Here is a 16,609-nt window from a genome sequence, read left to right on the forward strand (position 1 = left end):
ACTTTTTCTTATTTTTTGAATCTCATTTTCTTTACCTGTAAAATTGAGACAATGCCACTTCCTTTTTTTATAGTTTTGACAACTACCCAGTAACGTACATAAAGTACTACAGTAAAATTCTTCAGTAAGAAGCAGCTATTATAATTTTATTCATTGCACAGACACAACATTTGACCTTCTCCTTTTGTCCGGATTTATTTGTCCGTTTCTAATTTTTTCAGTATTTCTCCATTTGAAATTCAAATTACTTATAGTTATACACCAATGCACATGTTTCTAGGCTTTGTGCATTCTCACTTCAATTTATAAACCCTTAAAATCATACTTTGACAAGATGCCTTCCCTCTGACAGAGTTAATCGTCCCCCTTCTGTATTATTTTTATACCACTTCCATGTCACCAGTGCCAACGGCATAGATCACCAATCTCATCTTGTCTGCATCATTCCTATCAGAATCAATTTCTTCAGGATGAGTTCTCTGTCTTGTTCTTTGTGTTCTAAAATCATGAGTGTTTGAATTAAACCCACTGTTTTTATTCTAGCAAGAAAAGGAAAGTAATTTTAGTTAAGTTAAAATATCTTTCACCTCCAGGATCTAGTAAATGGCTAGTGCAAAAGAGAAAAAAAAAAACTTTTCATTCACATCTTAGCATACCTCCTTGCTTTCTTCCTCTATTCTCCTTAAGTCAGAAAAGTGGTTCTCTAAAATGCAACAGCATAGGGGCCTCAAACTCAAATGCTTGTAGAGGTTAATCAGAGAGACTAGGTGGAGGCTGTTGCAAAATGAAGGGCAAGTGCAGAGTGAAGGGAGACAGAAGCTACTCAGTCCCAGTCTACTGCTCCTCACACAGAAGTGAGGGTGTCTAAAGACCAGAGTTTGACAGTTCAGGAAAACCTAAAAATGCAGAATGTGAAATCTTTCCCAAACTTAATATGTTGACAACTAATTCAAATTAAGGCATGGAGCCTAAGTGAGTCAGTCTCTCAAGGTTAACCTTCACAATAAATTATTTCTCTCACTGCCCCACCTTGTGGACAGACAATGGAAATTTTCTAGAGCTAAAGCCCAAATATGTTACAATACACCAACTGAAAAATGATTATACAGGTTGTATCTCACAAGGAACTCAGTTCAGTGCTCTGTAGTGACCTAGATGGGCCAGATTGGGGGTGAGATAGGAGGGAAGTCCAGGAGGGAGAGGATATATGTATACATATATCTGATTAACTTGGTTGTACAGCAGAAGCTAACAACACTGTAAGGCAGTTATTAATATATCCCAATTAAAAAAAATTATAACAAATCCCAATGTATACAAGGTCAAGAGTTCATCTAAATAAGGTAACATTTTGTCCAACGTAACTACCAAACCAAATGTAACACCAGGATGTGGTTCAGGAACTCAAGCTCTTGTGGACAGCCCAATTTCGTTCAGTCCAAACCTTTGCTTAGCACCCACTATGTCCTTGGCACTAAGGCTGCATTATAGTCACGTCCCATTAGGACACACAGTCTTCCTCCATTTAACATCCATGCCCGCCCCATTCTTCTCCCATATCCCACTCACTTTCACTTACCTTATTAGTTCCAGAAATGCACCACACATAAGCACTCTCCCATCTGGTCTTACAATCTTTACAGTGAAAATAGCCATATTTGGGTTCTAAAAACTGCAAATACGGAGGAAAAGTCCTTTACTATCTTGAGGGGTCAAAAGTGAGTGAGAAGTCACTCAGTCATGTCCAACTCTTTGCAACCCCATGGGCTGTATACAGTCCATGGAATTCTCCAGGCCAGAATACTGGAGTGGGTAGCCTTTCCCTTTTCCAGGGGCTCTTTCCCAACCCAGGGATCGAACCCAGGTCTCCCGCATTGCGGGCAGATTCTTTACCAAGTGAGTCACAAGGGAAGCCCTGAGGGGTGAAGGGGGAGAAGGATAAAAAGCCAGATCCTGCTATCCTTGTGGTTTTGTATAAGTAAAAAACAGGAAGCCTCCTTAACCTCACTCATAGCTATTCTCAAGGTCAGTAGATGAACTCAGCTGTCAAGGACTGACGACTCTGGGACTCTTCTAGCTTCTCTCAGGCTTTTCCAATCTGTTTTCCCCAAGGACATGAGCACCAGCTGCACAAAATGAAGATCTGATCACATACTTCACAAGCCCCAAACCCCTCTTTTGCCTCATTTGCAACAGCTATGGTTCCCAAACTTTAGAGGTTTCACAGGCTTAAAGTTTGGCTCCTCATTGTACCAAAAAGCTAAAGAAACAAAGCAAAAATACAGGGACTTCCCTAGTGGTCCAGTGGTTAAGAATTTGCTTTCCAACACTGGGAGGCGGGTTGAGCCCCTAGTGGGAAACTAAGAATCCCACATTCTAAACTACTAAGCCAGGGGCTCTGGAGCACGAGTCGCAACTAGAGAAAAGCAGGCGCGCAGCAAGGAACGATCCCGCGTGCCGCCAGTCAGACCCAAAGCAGTCCAATCAATAAATTTTAAAAATCCACACAGGACATGTAAAATACATGTTTTCAGAACTTCCTCTCTCCTTTATCAAATAAAGGGAGGAAGTGCAAGATTCTGCTCTCATGGCGCCAGAAATGGCGGGGGGGAAAAAGAAGGCTAAGGCGAGGGGAGAGAAAGCTCACCTGGAAGTTAGGCCTCCCAGGCGGCTGGCTGGAGTCTACCAGGGCCGCCTTGCTCTTCCTCTCCCGAGGACTCGAGGAGTCTTCCTCCGCCAGCTCCTCACGCAGCTGGAGCTCCTCGAGGGGATCCTCTTCTGACCTTGGTGGTGGTAGTGGCTGGAGCGGCTGGCCAGCCTCCGGAGGGCCCGAGGGCGCCTTCCGCAGTAGCACCTGGCACCAGTGGCCGGGCACTGGTGAAGAGACGCCCCAGGCGGACGCGGGTGCCCTGTGGCCTGCGCTGGCCCAGGAGGAGAGACTGTCGAGGGTGCGAGGCCCCAGCGAGCACTGCACGGACTTGCCCACCCGGGGGCTCACCTGCACGCCCACATCCTTGGTGTTGGCCTTGCGCAGCCGCAGGCTCAGGCCGGGGTTCATATGGGAGAAAACGGCCATGAGCTGGGCTCTCTTGTAAGGGTCCACGCAGTAGTCGGAGGCATTGGAGGGCATCAGCAGCCTGGGCCTGGCCAGGAAAGTGGGGGGAACGTTGGTTTGCCTCCAGTTAGGTTGTCTGTGCTCAGAGGGTCCAGACTGGCCCAAACGCAGCATGTTCCCATAGCCCGGGTACAAGCTGTAGGGAACACAGAAGATGCGCTCCATCCGACCACCTGGCGCCCAGGCGCAGCACAATATCCCGAGGCAGTTTCAGTCCTTGTTTTGTCTTCTACCTTCATCCACCCCCTTTTTCTCCAGGTCACGTTGGTTCACGTTCTTCCGGAGCTTCTCCATTTATTTCAGATTCTGAGGAGTGCTGCTGCCTATTACCCAAATTGGAGGAGGGAAGGCGATATCCCTACCTAGAGAGGACTAATTGCCACTTGATCCGTAATTGGGATCTCTCTCTCTCTCTCTCTCTTCAATTCACTGCTCTTGAATCTTTTTTTTTTCAAAGCTGTTTTTCATTTAACTTCTTATTCACACACATGCTTTAATTAGCAATTCTAATTTATTCCTATGCATGCTTAGTCGATTCAGTCATCTGACTCTTGGTGATCTTATGAACTGCAACCCACCAGGCCCCTCTGTTCATGGGATTCTCCAGGCAAGAATACTGGAGTGAGTTGCCATGCTCTTCTTCCCGACCCATGGATCGAACCCAGGTCTCCTGCATTGCAGGCAGGTTCTTTACCATTTGAGCTACCCGGGAAGCTCCAATTTATTCCTATAGTGACTTAACAATTTCAGAGATTGTGTTTTTAAAATAAAGAAGATTGAATACAAGCAGCAAAATTTGAGCTGCTGCACTATTATAGTGAGCATAAAGAAGACAGTATTATAGCAGAATGCATAAATGTAAAAAACCTGGTTCTGCAGCAGCAAGGAGCATAGTGGTGGGGGGGCAGTGTATTTAGTGAAAAATTACATTTCAGAGGGTTGTATAACATGTCAACCGTTCTCATTAGTCCACTTTAGTGAGAATTCTCCCCAAAAGCAGAAAAGAAGTAAACTGTTCTTAGAGGTTAAATGCAGACTTAATCACAGGATAGTTAAGTATCTTAAGTAAAAGACTTGAAATGAAACTTGCCGTGCTGCACGCTAAATCGCTTCAGTAGTGTCCCACTCTTCGCGACCCCATGGACAGTAGCCTGCCAGACTCCTCTGTCCACCTGGGCCTTGTTTACTAGACAACTTACTCAACTGGATGATTCAGTTTCCCCATCTGACAATATTAAAAAATTTATAAGATTATCATAAGGTTAAATGTGATATTACTTATAAAGCAACTAGATGATTCAGTTTCCCCATCTGACAACTCCAAAAAATTTGTAAGACTACCATAAGGTTAAATGTGATATTACTTACAGAGCATAAAGAATAACTCACAAATGCTCATTAAGAGGTAGCTGTTATTGGCTTAAGATCACAGGTCTGGGTATCTGTGCTATTTTGACCTAGATGATCATAAGCTTTTGTGTCTACGTGTATTGAAAAGGTGTCTACAGCCAAGGATTATGGTCAAACTAAAATGACACCTCAAGTACCAAGTAAACGGCACCCTTTTTCGAATTCAAATTTGCTTTCACTGTTCATTGGTCAGGAGCCTTTGGCAAGGCCACTATCACCTTCAGAATCCAGTTGAAAGCTTTCTAGGTCCTACAATAAACCTGAATTAAGCCTTATGCTAGCCATAGCCCATACTCTGTGAATGAGACTGCTGTCTCCCAGGGCAGTTTCAGAGCATGTCAGGTACAAAACAGGTGCTTAGCACCCTAGGAGCGTCAAGGATACGTCAAGGATACTACGGAAGCCTGCAGAAGGAAGTATCATCTAAAACTACAAGAGACTTGAGATAGGCTTAACAACTTTTCAAGCCGGGAGTCTCAGAGGTTTTTGAAATTCTGCTGCCCAACAGCAACACGCAGTCTATAACCAATGTCCTGCGGCTTCAAATCTCAGCCCCTTCTACTCTATAGAGAGCTCTCCGTTGGGCAAGAAGTCATCCACACAGACTGACCACTGTGGGGTTTTCTAACGTCTGCCCACTTTAGGCAACGCCCTCTTAGTAGAGAACAAAGACTTTTCACAGACCGCAGGCCGCGTCGGGGGTGGGGGCGGCCATCCAAACGAGAGACGGAGCGGAGGAGGGGGGAGGCAGGGCGTATACATGGGGCGTGGTCCCTCCAAACAGCGCGGCTTGGTACTCTGAAGGCTCGGAAGAAGAGAACGAGCATCCCGGCTCTTTCTTTAGCGACTCCGGACTGACGCAACGTTTAGCCCTCGCCACAAGCGGCAGCACTGACGGCGCGACCAGAGTCTGACTTCCGGTGGGCGTATACACTGCGTGCTGCGTCATGGCGTCATCGCGTGACATATCCTGAGAGCGGGCTTTTGGCGCGAGAATCTGAAACCCGGTGGGCGGACGTGGGGCTGTTGAAGTTTGCCGTCTGGGGCGGTGGGTCTCCGCGAAGGACCCTGAGGGATCCGATTTCTTATCTGAGTGCCGGCGCGTTTTGTCAGCCTCCTCTGGCCAAAAAAAAAAAAAAAAAACCAGCTTCACCTCTGAAGGCGGTTAGTGTTGGCAGGGGTGGAGATGGGCAGCCTTCCGCGGTCTCAGGCGGCGGGGAGCGCCTCCGGTGCTCGGGTGGGAGCCGAGCCTCCTGCCCTCGCTGGTCCCTGTCCGCCCCGCACCGACAGGGAGAAGGGACCCGCTCCTCGGCAGGAGGCTCCAGCCCCGCCCCTTCCCGGGGACTCCGTGGCCCAGCTTCGGGCGCCGCTCGTCCCTCATGTCCCAGGGTGAAATTTCCTTCATTGGAATCACGATGAAGTTACTTTACCGGAATATTGCTGTTTTGAAAAATGTTTCATAGCCTGTGGCACGTTGTATCTGCCTCATCGCTTAGTCCCCAGGTAGTTGCTGTGTTAACGAAAATTTACTGATTGGGAGTTGTCACCTGGTGTTTATGTAATAGCCTTCTGCTAACTGCGCAGCCACTGGCCACACGTGACTAGTTAATGAAGATTAAGTAATAGTTAAATATTCTGTTCTTGAGCAGACTTTCCACAGTTGAGATGAGTCATGAGGCTAATGGCTGCTCTATTGGACAGCACAAATACAGAATACTTACTTCCCCGCGGTGAGTTCGATTCTTGTCTTAAACAATGTAGCTTCAGGCAGGTTTACCGCTTCCGGTTTTACCTCAGAATACTTAGCTAGGACTGCACCCATGTGAAGTGTATTTTGGTGTTCTCTTTTGCAGACTCACCAAACTTTGGAGTAATAGTATAGATAAAAATGCCGACTGGATGCAAAGAGAGGCCAACTTTTTTTGACATTTTTAAGACGCGATGCAACAAAGCAGGTATTGACTTTTTTTTTTTTAATATGAATTGATCGTTTACATAAAGAAAAATGTTTTCAGAAAAAATGTGTAATTATGCATGCTTGTTGAAAAGAATCCAGTGCTTCACGTTTTTGTTTACACCATAAACTGTGCTTTATGAAGTCATAAATCAGAAAAGTAATCATTTACAGTTAACCAAATGATCGGTGTAGAACCTGTGGTGGATAAAGAGGAAACTGGCCCCTTGATGAGTAGAACTGTTTCTAAAGCGGAGACTTTCTAGCAAATCAGAAGCATTAGTAACATAATAGCAGAAGTTGTCCAACTTTGGTCTCAGTTCTCCTTACACTCCTCAAATGATTGAGGACTAAGAGTTTTTGTTTATGTAGGTTACCATATTAGAAATTAAAACTAAGAACTTTTAAAAATATTAAGTTAATAGCAAAAATAAACTCATTGCATATTAACATGAATAATATGTTTATGAAAAATAACTTTTCCAAGAAAAATGTGAGGAGTGACATTATTTTAAAATTTTGCAGTTCTCTTTACTGTCTGACTCAATAGAAGATAGCTGGATTCTCATGCTCATTTCTGCATTCTTTACAATATGTTGTTTTGATAGAAGTACATGAAGAAAACCATACATTACACAGAAAGTGTAGTTAGAAAAAGGAGTATTTTTAACTGTTTTCACTTTATTGTGGGTAGTTTTCTTTGGTATTATACCATACTTAAGTGGGAGTTTCTTAAAAGTTGCAATGTGGAATCTGAAACCATGTAATGAATTTTTTGTACTCTTTTTACATTAAATTCAATTAGTCTTTCTTGCTCCTGAATAAATGTTTTACCCATGTTGTGACATCATCCATGGTTTGATTATTTGAAAAATATTGATGTTCTGAATTACACAAATATTCCAAATATTGACACATTCCATTAGACGTTATTAAAAAATCACATTGGTTACTTCACTAATCTCATCAGAAAAGTCTTTTCAGGTTGGGAAGATGTCAAGCTCACAGAGAACAAAGTTCTAATTCTCATTTGAAAACTCACATTTTATCTTTGGCAGCAAACTGTTGTTTTCCCTGCAGTAACAGGCTCACTTCATTCATTTTCAAGAAAAAGTCCCCCAAATACCCAACTCAGAATAACTTAGTCATTCTTTCTAGCAAAAATGCTAGTGCTTTCCATGAAAAGTGCTAGTTCAAATGACAGCTCATCACATGAGTGCTTTTTCCGAGTAACTATTGTACTTCAGTATGCAGAAATGCTTTATGTGTGCTTTCCATTTTGTCACTAACGACACTTTAAGTTAAACTTGCTTTTTTGATTTTTTGTAACAAGTTTATGGTGATGAAAAATACAGTAACTCCTAGTACAATTTGTGGCCACTGTCATGATCATGATCAGGCTAAGCTGTCACCTGTTTTACCCACCACTGCTGTAAATGTCAACATTGGAAAAAAGGCAAATGATGTCTAATATGAAAACAGCTTTGACCTTATGGACCCCTTGAAAGGGTCTTGGGGAACCTACCCCCAAGTGGTCCACAGGCCACATTCTGAGAACCACCACTTAAAGTATAGAACACAAGAGAAATTTTGTTCTCCTCTCTAACAGGGAATCTATTCCACTTGATTTGTGAGTCTGTATGTCTTGTGTACCTATAGATTTGTCACAGCCATTTATGTAGTGTTGTATCTGTGGGTTGCATTCTTATTGTGGATGATTTTTATTTTTGAATCGAGAATATAAAAGAAAACTTCAGAAGAGCTAATATAGCTAGTAATCTTGTATTGTAAAGAATTTCTCTTATACCTTACTACAGATTCGTAAAAGAACAGACTAGTGAACTTGTTGAAATCATTATTGACCAAATAAGTATTAATACATCTTTGTTACACAAAGGTTACTGACCAGGGAAGCTTCAGTATTTACTTGTATAACAAATCACTGGTGTTAGATTCTGCAAAAATCCTCCAGTTAATAATGTGTTAATTAGTATGCCTTAAATGTAATTCACAGTCAAAATCTCAAGCATCCTTTTCTGTATCATAATCTTCACTGGCTCATGGGTTTTATTGTGTCATGATTTTTATTTTCCTTACAGATTTAGGACCTATAAGCCTTAATTGGTTTGAAGAACTTTCTTCAGAAGCTCCATCCTGCAATTCTGAACCTTCAGAAGAATCAGAATATAAAATCAGCAGTTATGAAACAAACCCATTTAAAACACCACAAAGGAAACCTTATCATCAGTTGGCTTCAACTCCTGTGATATTCAAAGAGCAAAGTCTAACTCTGCCATTGTACCAATCTCCTTTAAAAGAATTACATAACTTCAGATTGGATTCAGGTAAGTTATGTGATGTAGTTGACTAGGGAAAATATGACCCCAGTAATTCAGACAAACCTGTGCTAAAAATCCCAACTCTGTTGTTAACTATATCAGGTTGGTCAGACCAATCTCTCTGGCCACACTTTCCTCACCTGAAAAATGGAAATGATTAAAATACTACCTAGGTTTAGATTAAATAAAATAATGTAAGTCCTTGATAAATGTTCCTTTTTATCCTTCCTTTGATTAATATATCCTGCCCCCTGAGACTTGCTAAATTATATCTTTCCTATACAGAAAAACCTAGGGCTTGTTTTAATGTTGAACTAAACTGTATTTTTGCAGGCTGTCACAGAGGACAGAGGTGTGTGTTTTTTTTTTAACAATAGCTATAATGTCTTTTGATTTGGTAGCACTTTCTCTGGCCTGTATGCCAGGTGTTTGCAACTTATCATATGAGGATTATATATTTATCACTTGCTTGATTTAAGTAACAAACTCTTTCTTTGGAGTATTACTCTCTAGTAAGAGGAGCTAACAGTATACAGATTATGTACAGTTTAAGATTGAGTGTAGTACATGTCAGAAGAAAAGTAAAAAAAGTATAATGAGAATTAAGAAAGAAAGCATAAATCGTATTGGGGGCAGTTAAGGGAATAATTCAACTCAATTAAACCTTGAAGAATAAGTGAGATTCAGAAATTTGAAGATGGAGTAGAGTGGGCATGTTCTAGGCATAGGAAAAACATGAGGAAGAATATGTAGTTTGTGAAGTTAATATCAAGTAATTCAGACTGGAGTGTTGTGTGTTTGAAAAGGACTAGTAAACAACTTGAGGCTTTAAAAAAAAAAGCAGATCGGTGGCAGACATTGAATGCTGGGCTAAAGAAATTAAATTTATTTGATAAGTTATTGAATAGAGAAAGCAAATGTAAATTTAATCATGCTACTTCCTGCTTCAATCCTATGATTACCTTCTTTTGCCCTCATGATAAAATCCAGACTCTTTAATATGATCTACAGGGTCCTTTATAATTTGTTCTCTCATTAATGCTTGCCTCATCTTGCCATAATTTCCTTCTTACACACTCTCAGTTCACTGTTCAGTGATACTGAATTTTGTTTTTTTGGAACTACTATGCTCTGTGGCTCTTTACATATTGTTACCACTGCCTAATACTTTTTAAGCTTTTGCCTAGCTAACTGACACTCATCTTTCAGATCTTGACTCATCTCTCCGCTCCTAGGAAGTATTCTCTGTTTCACTTACTTAGCTTCTAGTGAAGGAATGTTACATAAGCAATTGTCCTATGATAAGTACTCTGAAAGAGGAAACTCATGGTATTAGGAAGTGCACACATGAAAGGGGGTGTAGGTAATGGGCAAAGATTTTCTTACACGTTATTGCATATCTAGTGGCATACATAGTTAGGTGTTCAGTAAGTATTTGTAGAATAAATGAATATCTTATTTAGAAAGCCTAAAGATTTGGCAGCTGTCTTTGGAGATGTGCTTTTCAAAATGTGATACCTGGACCATTAGACTCTCCTGAAGTGCTGATTGAAAAGGACAATTCCAAGCACTTCTCTGAATCTGTTAAATTAAAATCTCTGGAAATAGAGGTTATGATGGTACATTTTAAACTAATTGGCAACTCATAGAAGACAAGACTGCAGGCAGGGAGATCAATTAGCACACATATATATAATGTTCCAGGTGATGGCAGGCAAGTGCCTGAGTTAGAATAGTGGTCATGAAAGTGGATATGGAAGGTAGAAATAGGGGACCCTGCAGTAACCTCAATACAGAGAATTCACAAGAAAGGATCAAATCACAGGTGCAGGGCATGACTGAGAACATAGTGGTGACATTTGTAGAAATAATAAGCTCTAGGGGAAAAGCCGGTTTGAGAGGAAAGAGGCTTGAAAGAATTGAAAAAAACGTAGGTTTGGACTGCAGTTTTAGGTAGTATTGGGATGTGAAAGTGGCAATGTCCTGAGAACTTTTGGGGAATGTAAGTCTGAAGCCAAAGGAAGAATACAGGTGGGAGAGAAAGCTGTAGGAATCAGCTCTGTTTGAAAAGTGAAAAAGTCATTGTATCTGGTGAGAAAATTGATCATGAGGGCTAGATAGAGCCTTAGGGAATGTGAAACAAATGAAATGTGGAAATCATCCATTTGAGAAAGGGAATTATCCATTCAGTAAACATCCTCTGCTTACTTTGTGCCTAGTAGCTTGCTTGGCATTAAGGATACAAACATGAATAAGATGGCCTTTGACCTCTGGACCTCAGTCCTGTATGGGAGAAATTATATAAATATGCTGGTTGGTGTATTTTATAATAGGAGAATGTACAAAGCACTGTGTTGTGGGCATAGCAAAGGAAACAGCCATCTGTCTTAGTGTGGTCAGGAAAAGCTCTGTAAAATGACATATACTGAATCAACTGAACCTTGAAAGACATACCTAGAATTGGTGGTTTATTTTCTAATTATAATCTGCTGGTGTTGGTCTTTCTATAACCAGGGAAGGATAGGAATGAATTAATACGCCTGCTGTGGACTCACAGCAGAAGCATTAACTTTTTTAAGCTTATAATGCATTAATTCTGTTGACTAGTCTCTTAAGACCTTTTGCATTTAAGTTTACTTTAAATTCAATATTGAAATGTAAGACTTAAGCTATTTTCTCATTACTTAGTTCACTTCTAATATCTAAAATATTTTTTTTAAATTATCCATTAAATTCCATGAGGAAGTTTGCTATTTCTTCTTCTCGTAAGTCTTTCCTCTTGCATAAAATCACATAAATTTATTTTAACCATCATTTTGCTTATTTATGAGATTCTCAAGTTATTTGGAAAATATTAGGATGTAAACTTTGTTTTACCTGGTTCTTTTTTTTTCTTTTTATTTCTTACAGTTTCTATCTTTTGTGTTTTCTTTTTATTGCTGAGCTAGTATTGATACCTTTAGTTAACTAAAGTCCTGTGTTTACATTAAGGTTCATTTTTTGTATAGTTCTTTGGACTTTGGCAAATGTGTAATGTCATATACTCACCATTACAGTATATACAGAATAGTTTCCCTGCCCTGAAAAGCCCCTGTGTTCCACCTATTCATCCTTCCTTGCCCCTAAGCCCCTGGAAACCACTGATCTTGAACTGTATTCCAAGTGTTTTATGCATTTATATACATAAATGTTGAATGGAGTCGGACATTCTTTGAGACATCACTTTTTGGAAAGGAATTCTCTTCAGACTGAATTCCCCATATATTCTCCTTCCAGTATAGATGAGACTTGTTTTTAACTACTTCTACAGAATAAAAATCCACAATCCAGAACATATACATCCTCACTGCATTATTGTATGTTTCAGGAAAGGATATTGCCAACAGTAAACATAAAAGTTGTTGCAAGGTGAAGGCTAAAATCAATCAAGCAAATGATGTTATCAGCCCACCTCCAAATTCCTCTCTTAGTGAAAGGTATGATGAAACAATTGTATTAAAATAAAGGAAACATTTTCCTATATGTGAATTTTTTCATAGAGATGCATCTAATCATCATTGTAATATTTTGCCTTAGAGCCTGGTAGAGGATCTTCTATTTTAAAATAATTTCCTTTTAGATTGAATCCTTGAATACAATAATTTTTACATTAGAAACATATACTCTAACATTTAATTCACTGTTTTTCTGTGTATCTGTGGAATTTTTATGTAACAAAAATAAATGATGAAAAGCAATGCCTTTGAAATATCCAGTTTAAAATAATTTGTATACTCTGAATCTGTGCAGAGAGTTTGATGCTGTCATAGATTCACTTTATATAATTCTTAAATACAAAATACACGATTGCTAGCACCTAAAATTTGTGACTACTTTATATACTACTTTCAGTGGGGATTTTTAAACATAACTTAGTGGTTACTTAATTCTTCATGAGATATTTCCTTTTTTTAAAAGTAATCTAAGAATATTACAAACTAGTATAATTCTAATTGATATGACTGGGAGTCCTTTTTTAAAATAAGATTAGTATTTTGTTTCTTTTTGCTATTTTCATTCTCTTTTGAATAATTGAGGGATTTGTTTTGTTTCCTTTTAGTCCTGTTCTGCAATGTACACATGTAACACCACAAAGAGAAAAGTCGGGTATGATTAAAAACAAAAAAACAAGACCTTTTATTTTTCATATACTCTTAATTCTAATAAATATAAAACTTAGTAATTTTGTCTCTTGTTTTATCCCCAGTGGTATGTGGAAGTTTATTTCATACACCAAAGCTCATGAAGGTAAATAGTTTATTTTTACTGTGTAGTACTATGTAGTAATTGAGAATTTGACAACGGTGTCATAATTTTGCAGTTATGTACCTACTAACTCACATAGGCATTTGGTAAGTGATAAATGAAAAAAAATAGTAGAAAAATTCTCAAGCATCTGTTCACTTCTATGAAGTAAACGATTTTCCTTATTTCCAGGGTCAGACACCGAAACGTATTTCTGAAAGTTTAGGAGCTGAGGTGGATCCTGATATGTCTTGGTCAAGTTCTTTGGCCACACCACCAACACTTAGTTCTACTGTGCTCATAGGTAATACCTGTGAATGTATATTATGTAAGACAGTGTTGATAAATTGTCATCTGTAATGCTTCTGTTAAATAATTATATGAAAAGATAATTAGTAACCAGATTAGAGAATCTGTCTTCATTAGGAATGTTACTATCTCAGAATAATTTTACTCTATGTAGTGTTGGTTGAGATAAATCTCAAGTGAATCAGAGTATTTTGCCACACTTAGTCACTCGGTCGTTTCCAACTCTTTGCAACGCCATGGACTGTAGTCCACCAGGCTCCTCCATCCATGGGGATTCTCCAGGAAAGAATACGGGGGTGGTTTGCCATGTTCCCAACCCAGAAATCGAACCCAGGTCTCCTGCCTTGCAGGCGGATTCTTTGCCATCCGAGCCACCAGGGAAGCAAATAGTATTTTAGAGGCATCAAATTAATTTATACACAAACCAGGATTTTTTTTACCTTATCAGAAATACATTACATTTTGATTCTTCTTTAGTTGGACATTTAACTGTCTTCTTTTCTTGCTTAGATAAAATAATACAGGTTTAAAGCATGTTGAAAAGTAAGAAGTAGTTAACATGATATACCTTTCAACTGTATTATCTAAATAAATACTAAAATCTACAAGCTTTAGCTTTTTTTTTTTTCCCCATTTATTTTTATTAGTTGGAGGCTAATTACTTTACAACATTGCAGTGGTTTTTGTCATACATTGAAATGAATTAGCCATGGATTTACATGTACTCCCCATCCCGGTCCCCCCTCCCACCTCCCTCTCCACCCGATCCCTCTGGGTCTTCCCAGTGCACCAGGCCCGAGCACTTGTCTCATGCATCCAACCTGGGCTGGTGATCTGTTTCACCCTAGATAATATACATGTTTCGATGCTGTTCTCTTGAAACATCCCACCCTCGCCTTCTCCCACAGAGTCCACAAGTCTGTTCTATACATCTGAGTCTCTTTTTCTGTTTTCAAGCTTTAGCTTTTAAATCATGATCTCACAACTTAATCTGATTCTCCAAGCCTTTGTGGACAGTATTATCTTCAAGTTAGAATCATCAAACTATAGTTTCTTACCAGCTTATTAGTGGTACTAAGGAAATGTGAATATAACTTATCCACTGTGTTGATTGACTTCTCTAATTACTGTACTTGGATTAATTCATTTTGCTTTAAATGTGTTATTTAACCCAACAATGCATGTTTCTTTTGAGGTCTAACTGAAAAATACAGAAGTTTTAGGTTAATTTTAGTGTATGATGTATAATACAGTATAGGTAAATTGAACTATTTTTTTTTTACAGTCCGAGATGAGGAAGCATCTGCAGCTGTGTTTCCTAGTGATACTACTGCTGTGAGTAAATGTGACACAGTGATTAAACTGTTGCAGTTGCTTTGAATGCCTTGAGAAATTTATCTAGCATTTTTCATTCTTTAATTTATGATTTAATTTAATTCTTTAATTTATGATTTTATAAGCCTTTGGGAAAGTCTCTAAACTTGTTTCTGTGTGTGATTTTCTTTGACTTCCAATGAAACTCTACTGTCTCTCTGTTTAAGAATAAGTTGAAGATACTATGTGCATAGTGAGAATTTCTATACTAGTGATTTTAAAATATAACTTTTGCAGATTTTGAAAAGATATTTTTCTAACCATGATGAAAGTCTGAAAAATAATAAGTTTATCCATTCTGGGCCAGACAGTGACAACAAAAATCAAACAGAAGCTGAAAGTCATGGTAAGCCCTTCTGTTTAATTGAATGACTATTCTTAATTGATATCATTGAAATAATTGCTTATCTTTAAGAGAAAAAATGTTACTTCTCCTTTCTTTATTACTGAAGGTATTGAGAATAGAAACTAACTTCATTTAGATGAAAATGTTTAAACATCATGCTAGGACAATACTATTCAAAGATGCTATTGTGACCCCAAAACAAAACCCATAACTCAGAACTTAGAGATGCACAATAAAGCTTAGAATTAACAAAATGTTAAGACCTTATCTCTAATTAGTAAGTATGGTTGCAGATACACCAAAAGTTACTCAATCAGGTTATTGGAATGTTCCATATTCTTCAGTTCAGTTCAGTTAAGTCGCTAAGTCGTGTCCAAGTCTTCGTGACACTGTGGACTGCAGCATGACAGGCTTCTCTGTCCATCACCAACTCCCGGAGCATACTCAAACTCATATCCATCAAGTCGGTGATGCCATCCAGCCAACTCATCCTTTGTCGTCCCCTTCTCCTCCTTCATTCAATCTTTCCCAGCATCAGGGTCTTTTCCACTGAGTCAGTTCTTCGCATCAGGTGGCCAAAGTATTGAAGCTTCAGCTTCAGCATCAGTCCTTCCAATGAATATTCAGGACTGATTTTCTTTAGGATTGACCAGTTTGATCTCTTTGCAGTCCAAGGGACTTTCAAGAGTCTTCTCCAACACCACAGTTCAAAAGCATCAGTTCTTCTGCGCTCAGCTTTCTTTATAGTCCAACTCTCACATCCATACATGACTACTGGAAAAATAATAGCTTTGACTAAACAGACTTGTCAGCCTAGTAATGTCTCTGCTTTTTGATATGCTGTCTAGGTTTGTCCTAGCTTTTCTTCCAAGGAGCAAGCATCTTTTAATTTCATGGCTGCAGTCACCATCTGCAGTGATTTTGGAGCCCAAGAAAATAAAGTCAATCATTGTTTCCCCATATATTTGCCATGAAGTGATGGGACTGGGTGCCATGTTCTTAGTTTTTTGAATGTTGAATTTTAAGCCAACTTTTTCACTCTCCTCTTTCATTTTCATCAAGAGGCTCTTTAGTTCTTATCTTTCTGCCATAAGGATGGTGTCATCTGTGTATCTGAGGTTATTGATATTTTTCTCAGCAATCTTGATTCCAGCTTGTGCTTCATTCAGTCTGGCATTTTGCATGATGTACTCTGCATATAAGTTAAATAAGCAGGGTGGCAGTATACAGCCTTGATGTACTCCTTTCCCAATTTGGAACCAATCCGTCGTTCCATGTCCAGTTACTAACTGTTGCTTCTTGACCTGCATAGAGATTTCTCAGGAGGCAGGTAAGGTGGTCTGGTATTCCCATCTCTTTAAGAATTTTCCATAGTGTGTTGTGATCCACATGGTCAAAGAGTGGTGTACTCAATAAAGCAGAAGTAGATGTTTTTCTGGAACTCTCTTGCTTTTTCGATGATCCAGTGGATGTTGGCA

General features: G+C 39.3%; 2 protein-coding genes across 23 annotated transcripts in view; one reads left to right on the top strand and one right to left on the bottom strand.

The window, feature by feature from the left end:
- The window catches only part of ZAR1L (zygote arrest 1 like), an 87,060-nt gene extending 82,101 nt beyond the window's left edge, over nt 1-4,959 (bottom strand). For 17 of the 20 annotated variants that reach the window (XR_011489139.1, XR_011489137.1, XR_011489138.1 and 14 more), the window contains exons 1-2: nt 2,648-4,959; nt 1,580-1,672 (exon numbers count right to left, since the gene is read on the bottom strand). Coding sequence is in view for 7 of the 20 variants with exons in the window: in XM_070471769.1 (XP_070327870.1) it covers nt 1,580-1,672; nt 2,648-3,280 (726 nt within the window). In the remaining 13 variants the exon portion in view is untranslated. The remainder of the gene's footprint in view (nt 1-1,579; nt 1,673-2,647) is intronic. The other 3 variants (XM_070471772.1, XM_070471771.1, XM_070471773.1) reach the window with 1 other exon arrangement.
- A 638-nt stretch (nt 4,960-5,597) lies between these two features.
- BRCA2 (BRCA2 DNA repair associated) overlaps nt 5,598-16,609 on the top strand; it is a 51,932-nt gene continuing 40,920 nt past the window's right edge. For 2 of the 3 annotated variants that reach the window (XM_020875300.2, XM_020875302.2), the window contains exons 1-10: nt 5,616-5,689; nt 6,175-6,255; nt 6,379-6,480; nt 8,579-8,824; nt 12,186-12,294; nt 12,918-12,964; nt 13,065-13,105; nt 13,295-13,406; nt 14,697-14,746; nt 15,023-15,131. In XM_020875300.2, coding sequence (XP_020730959.2) covers nt 6,414-6,480; nt 8,579-8,824; nt 12,186-12,294; nt 12,918-12,964; nt 13,065-13,105; nt 13,295-13,406; nt 14,697-14,746; nt 15,023-15,131 — 781 coding nt within the window. In that variant the 5' untranslated portion in view covers nt 5,616-5,689; nt 6,175-6,255; nt 6,379-6,413. Of the gene's footprint in view, nt 5,690-6,174; nt 6,256-6,378; nt 6,481-8,578; nt 8,825-12,185; nt 12,295-12,917; nt 12,965-13,064; nt 13,106-13,294; nt 13,407-14,696; nt 14,747-15,022; nt 15,132-16,609 lie in introns of all 3 variants that reach the window. The other variant, XM_020875301.2, reaches the window with a different exon arrangement.

Source organism: Odocoileus virginianus, chromosome 8 (assembly GCF_023699985.2).
Source record: "Odocoileus virginianus isolate 20LAN1187 ecotype Illinois chromosome 8, Ovbor_1.2, whole genome shotgun sequence".
Classification (NCBI taxonomy): domain Eukaryota; kingdom Metazoa; phylum Chordata; class Mammalia; order Artiodactyla; family Cervidae; genus Odocoileus; species Odocoileus virginianus.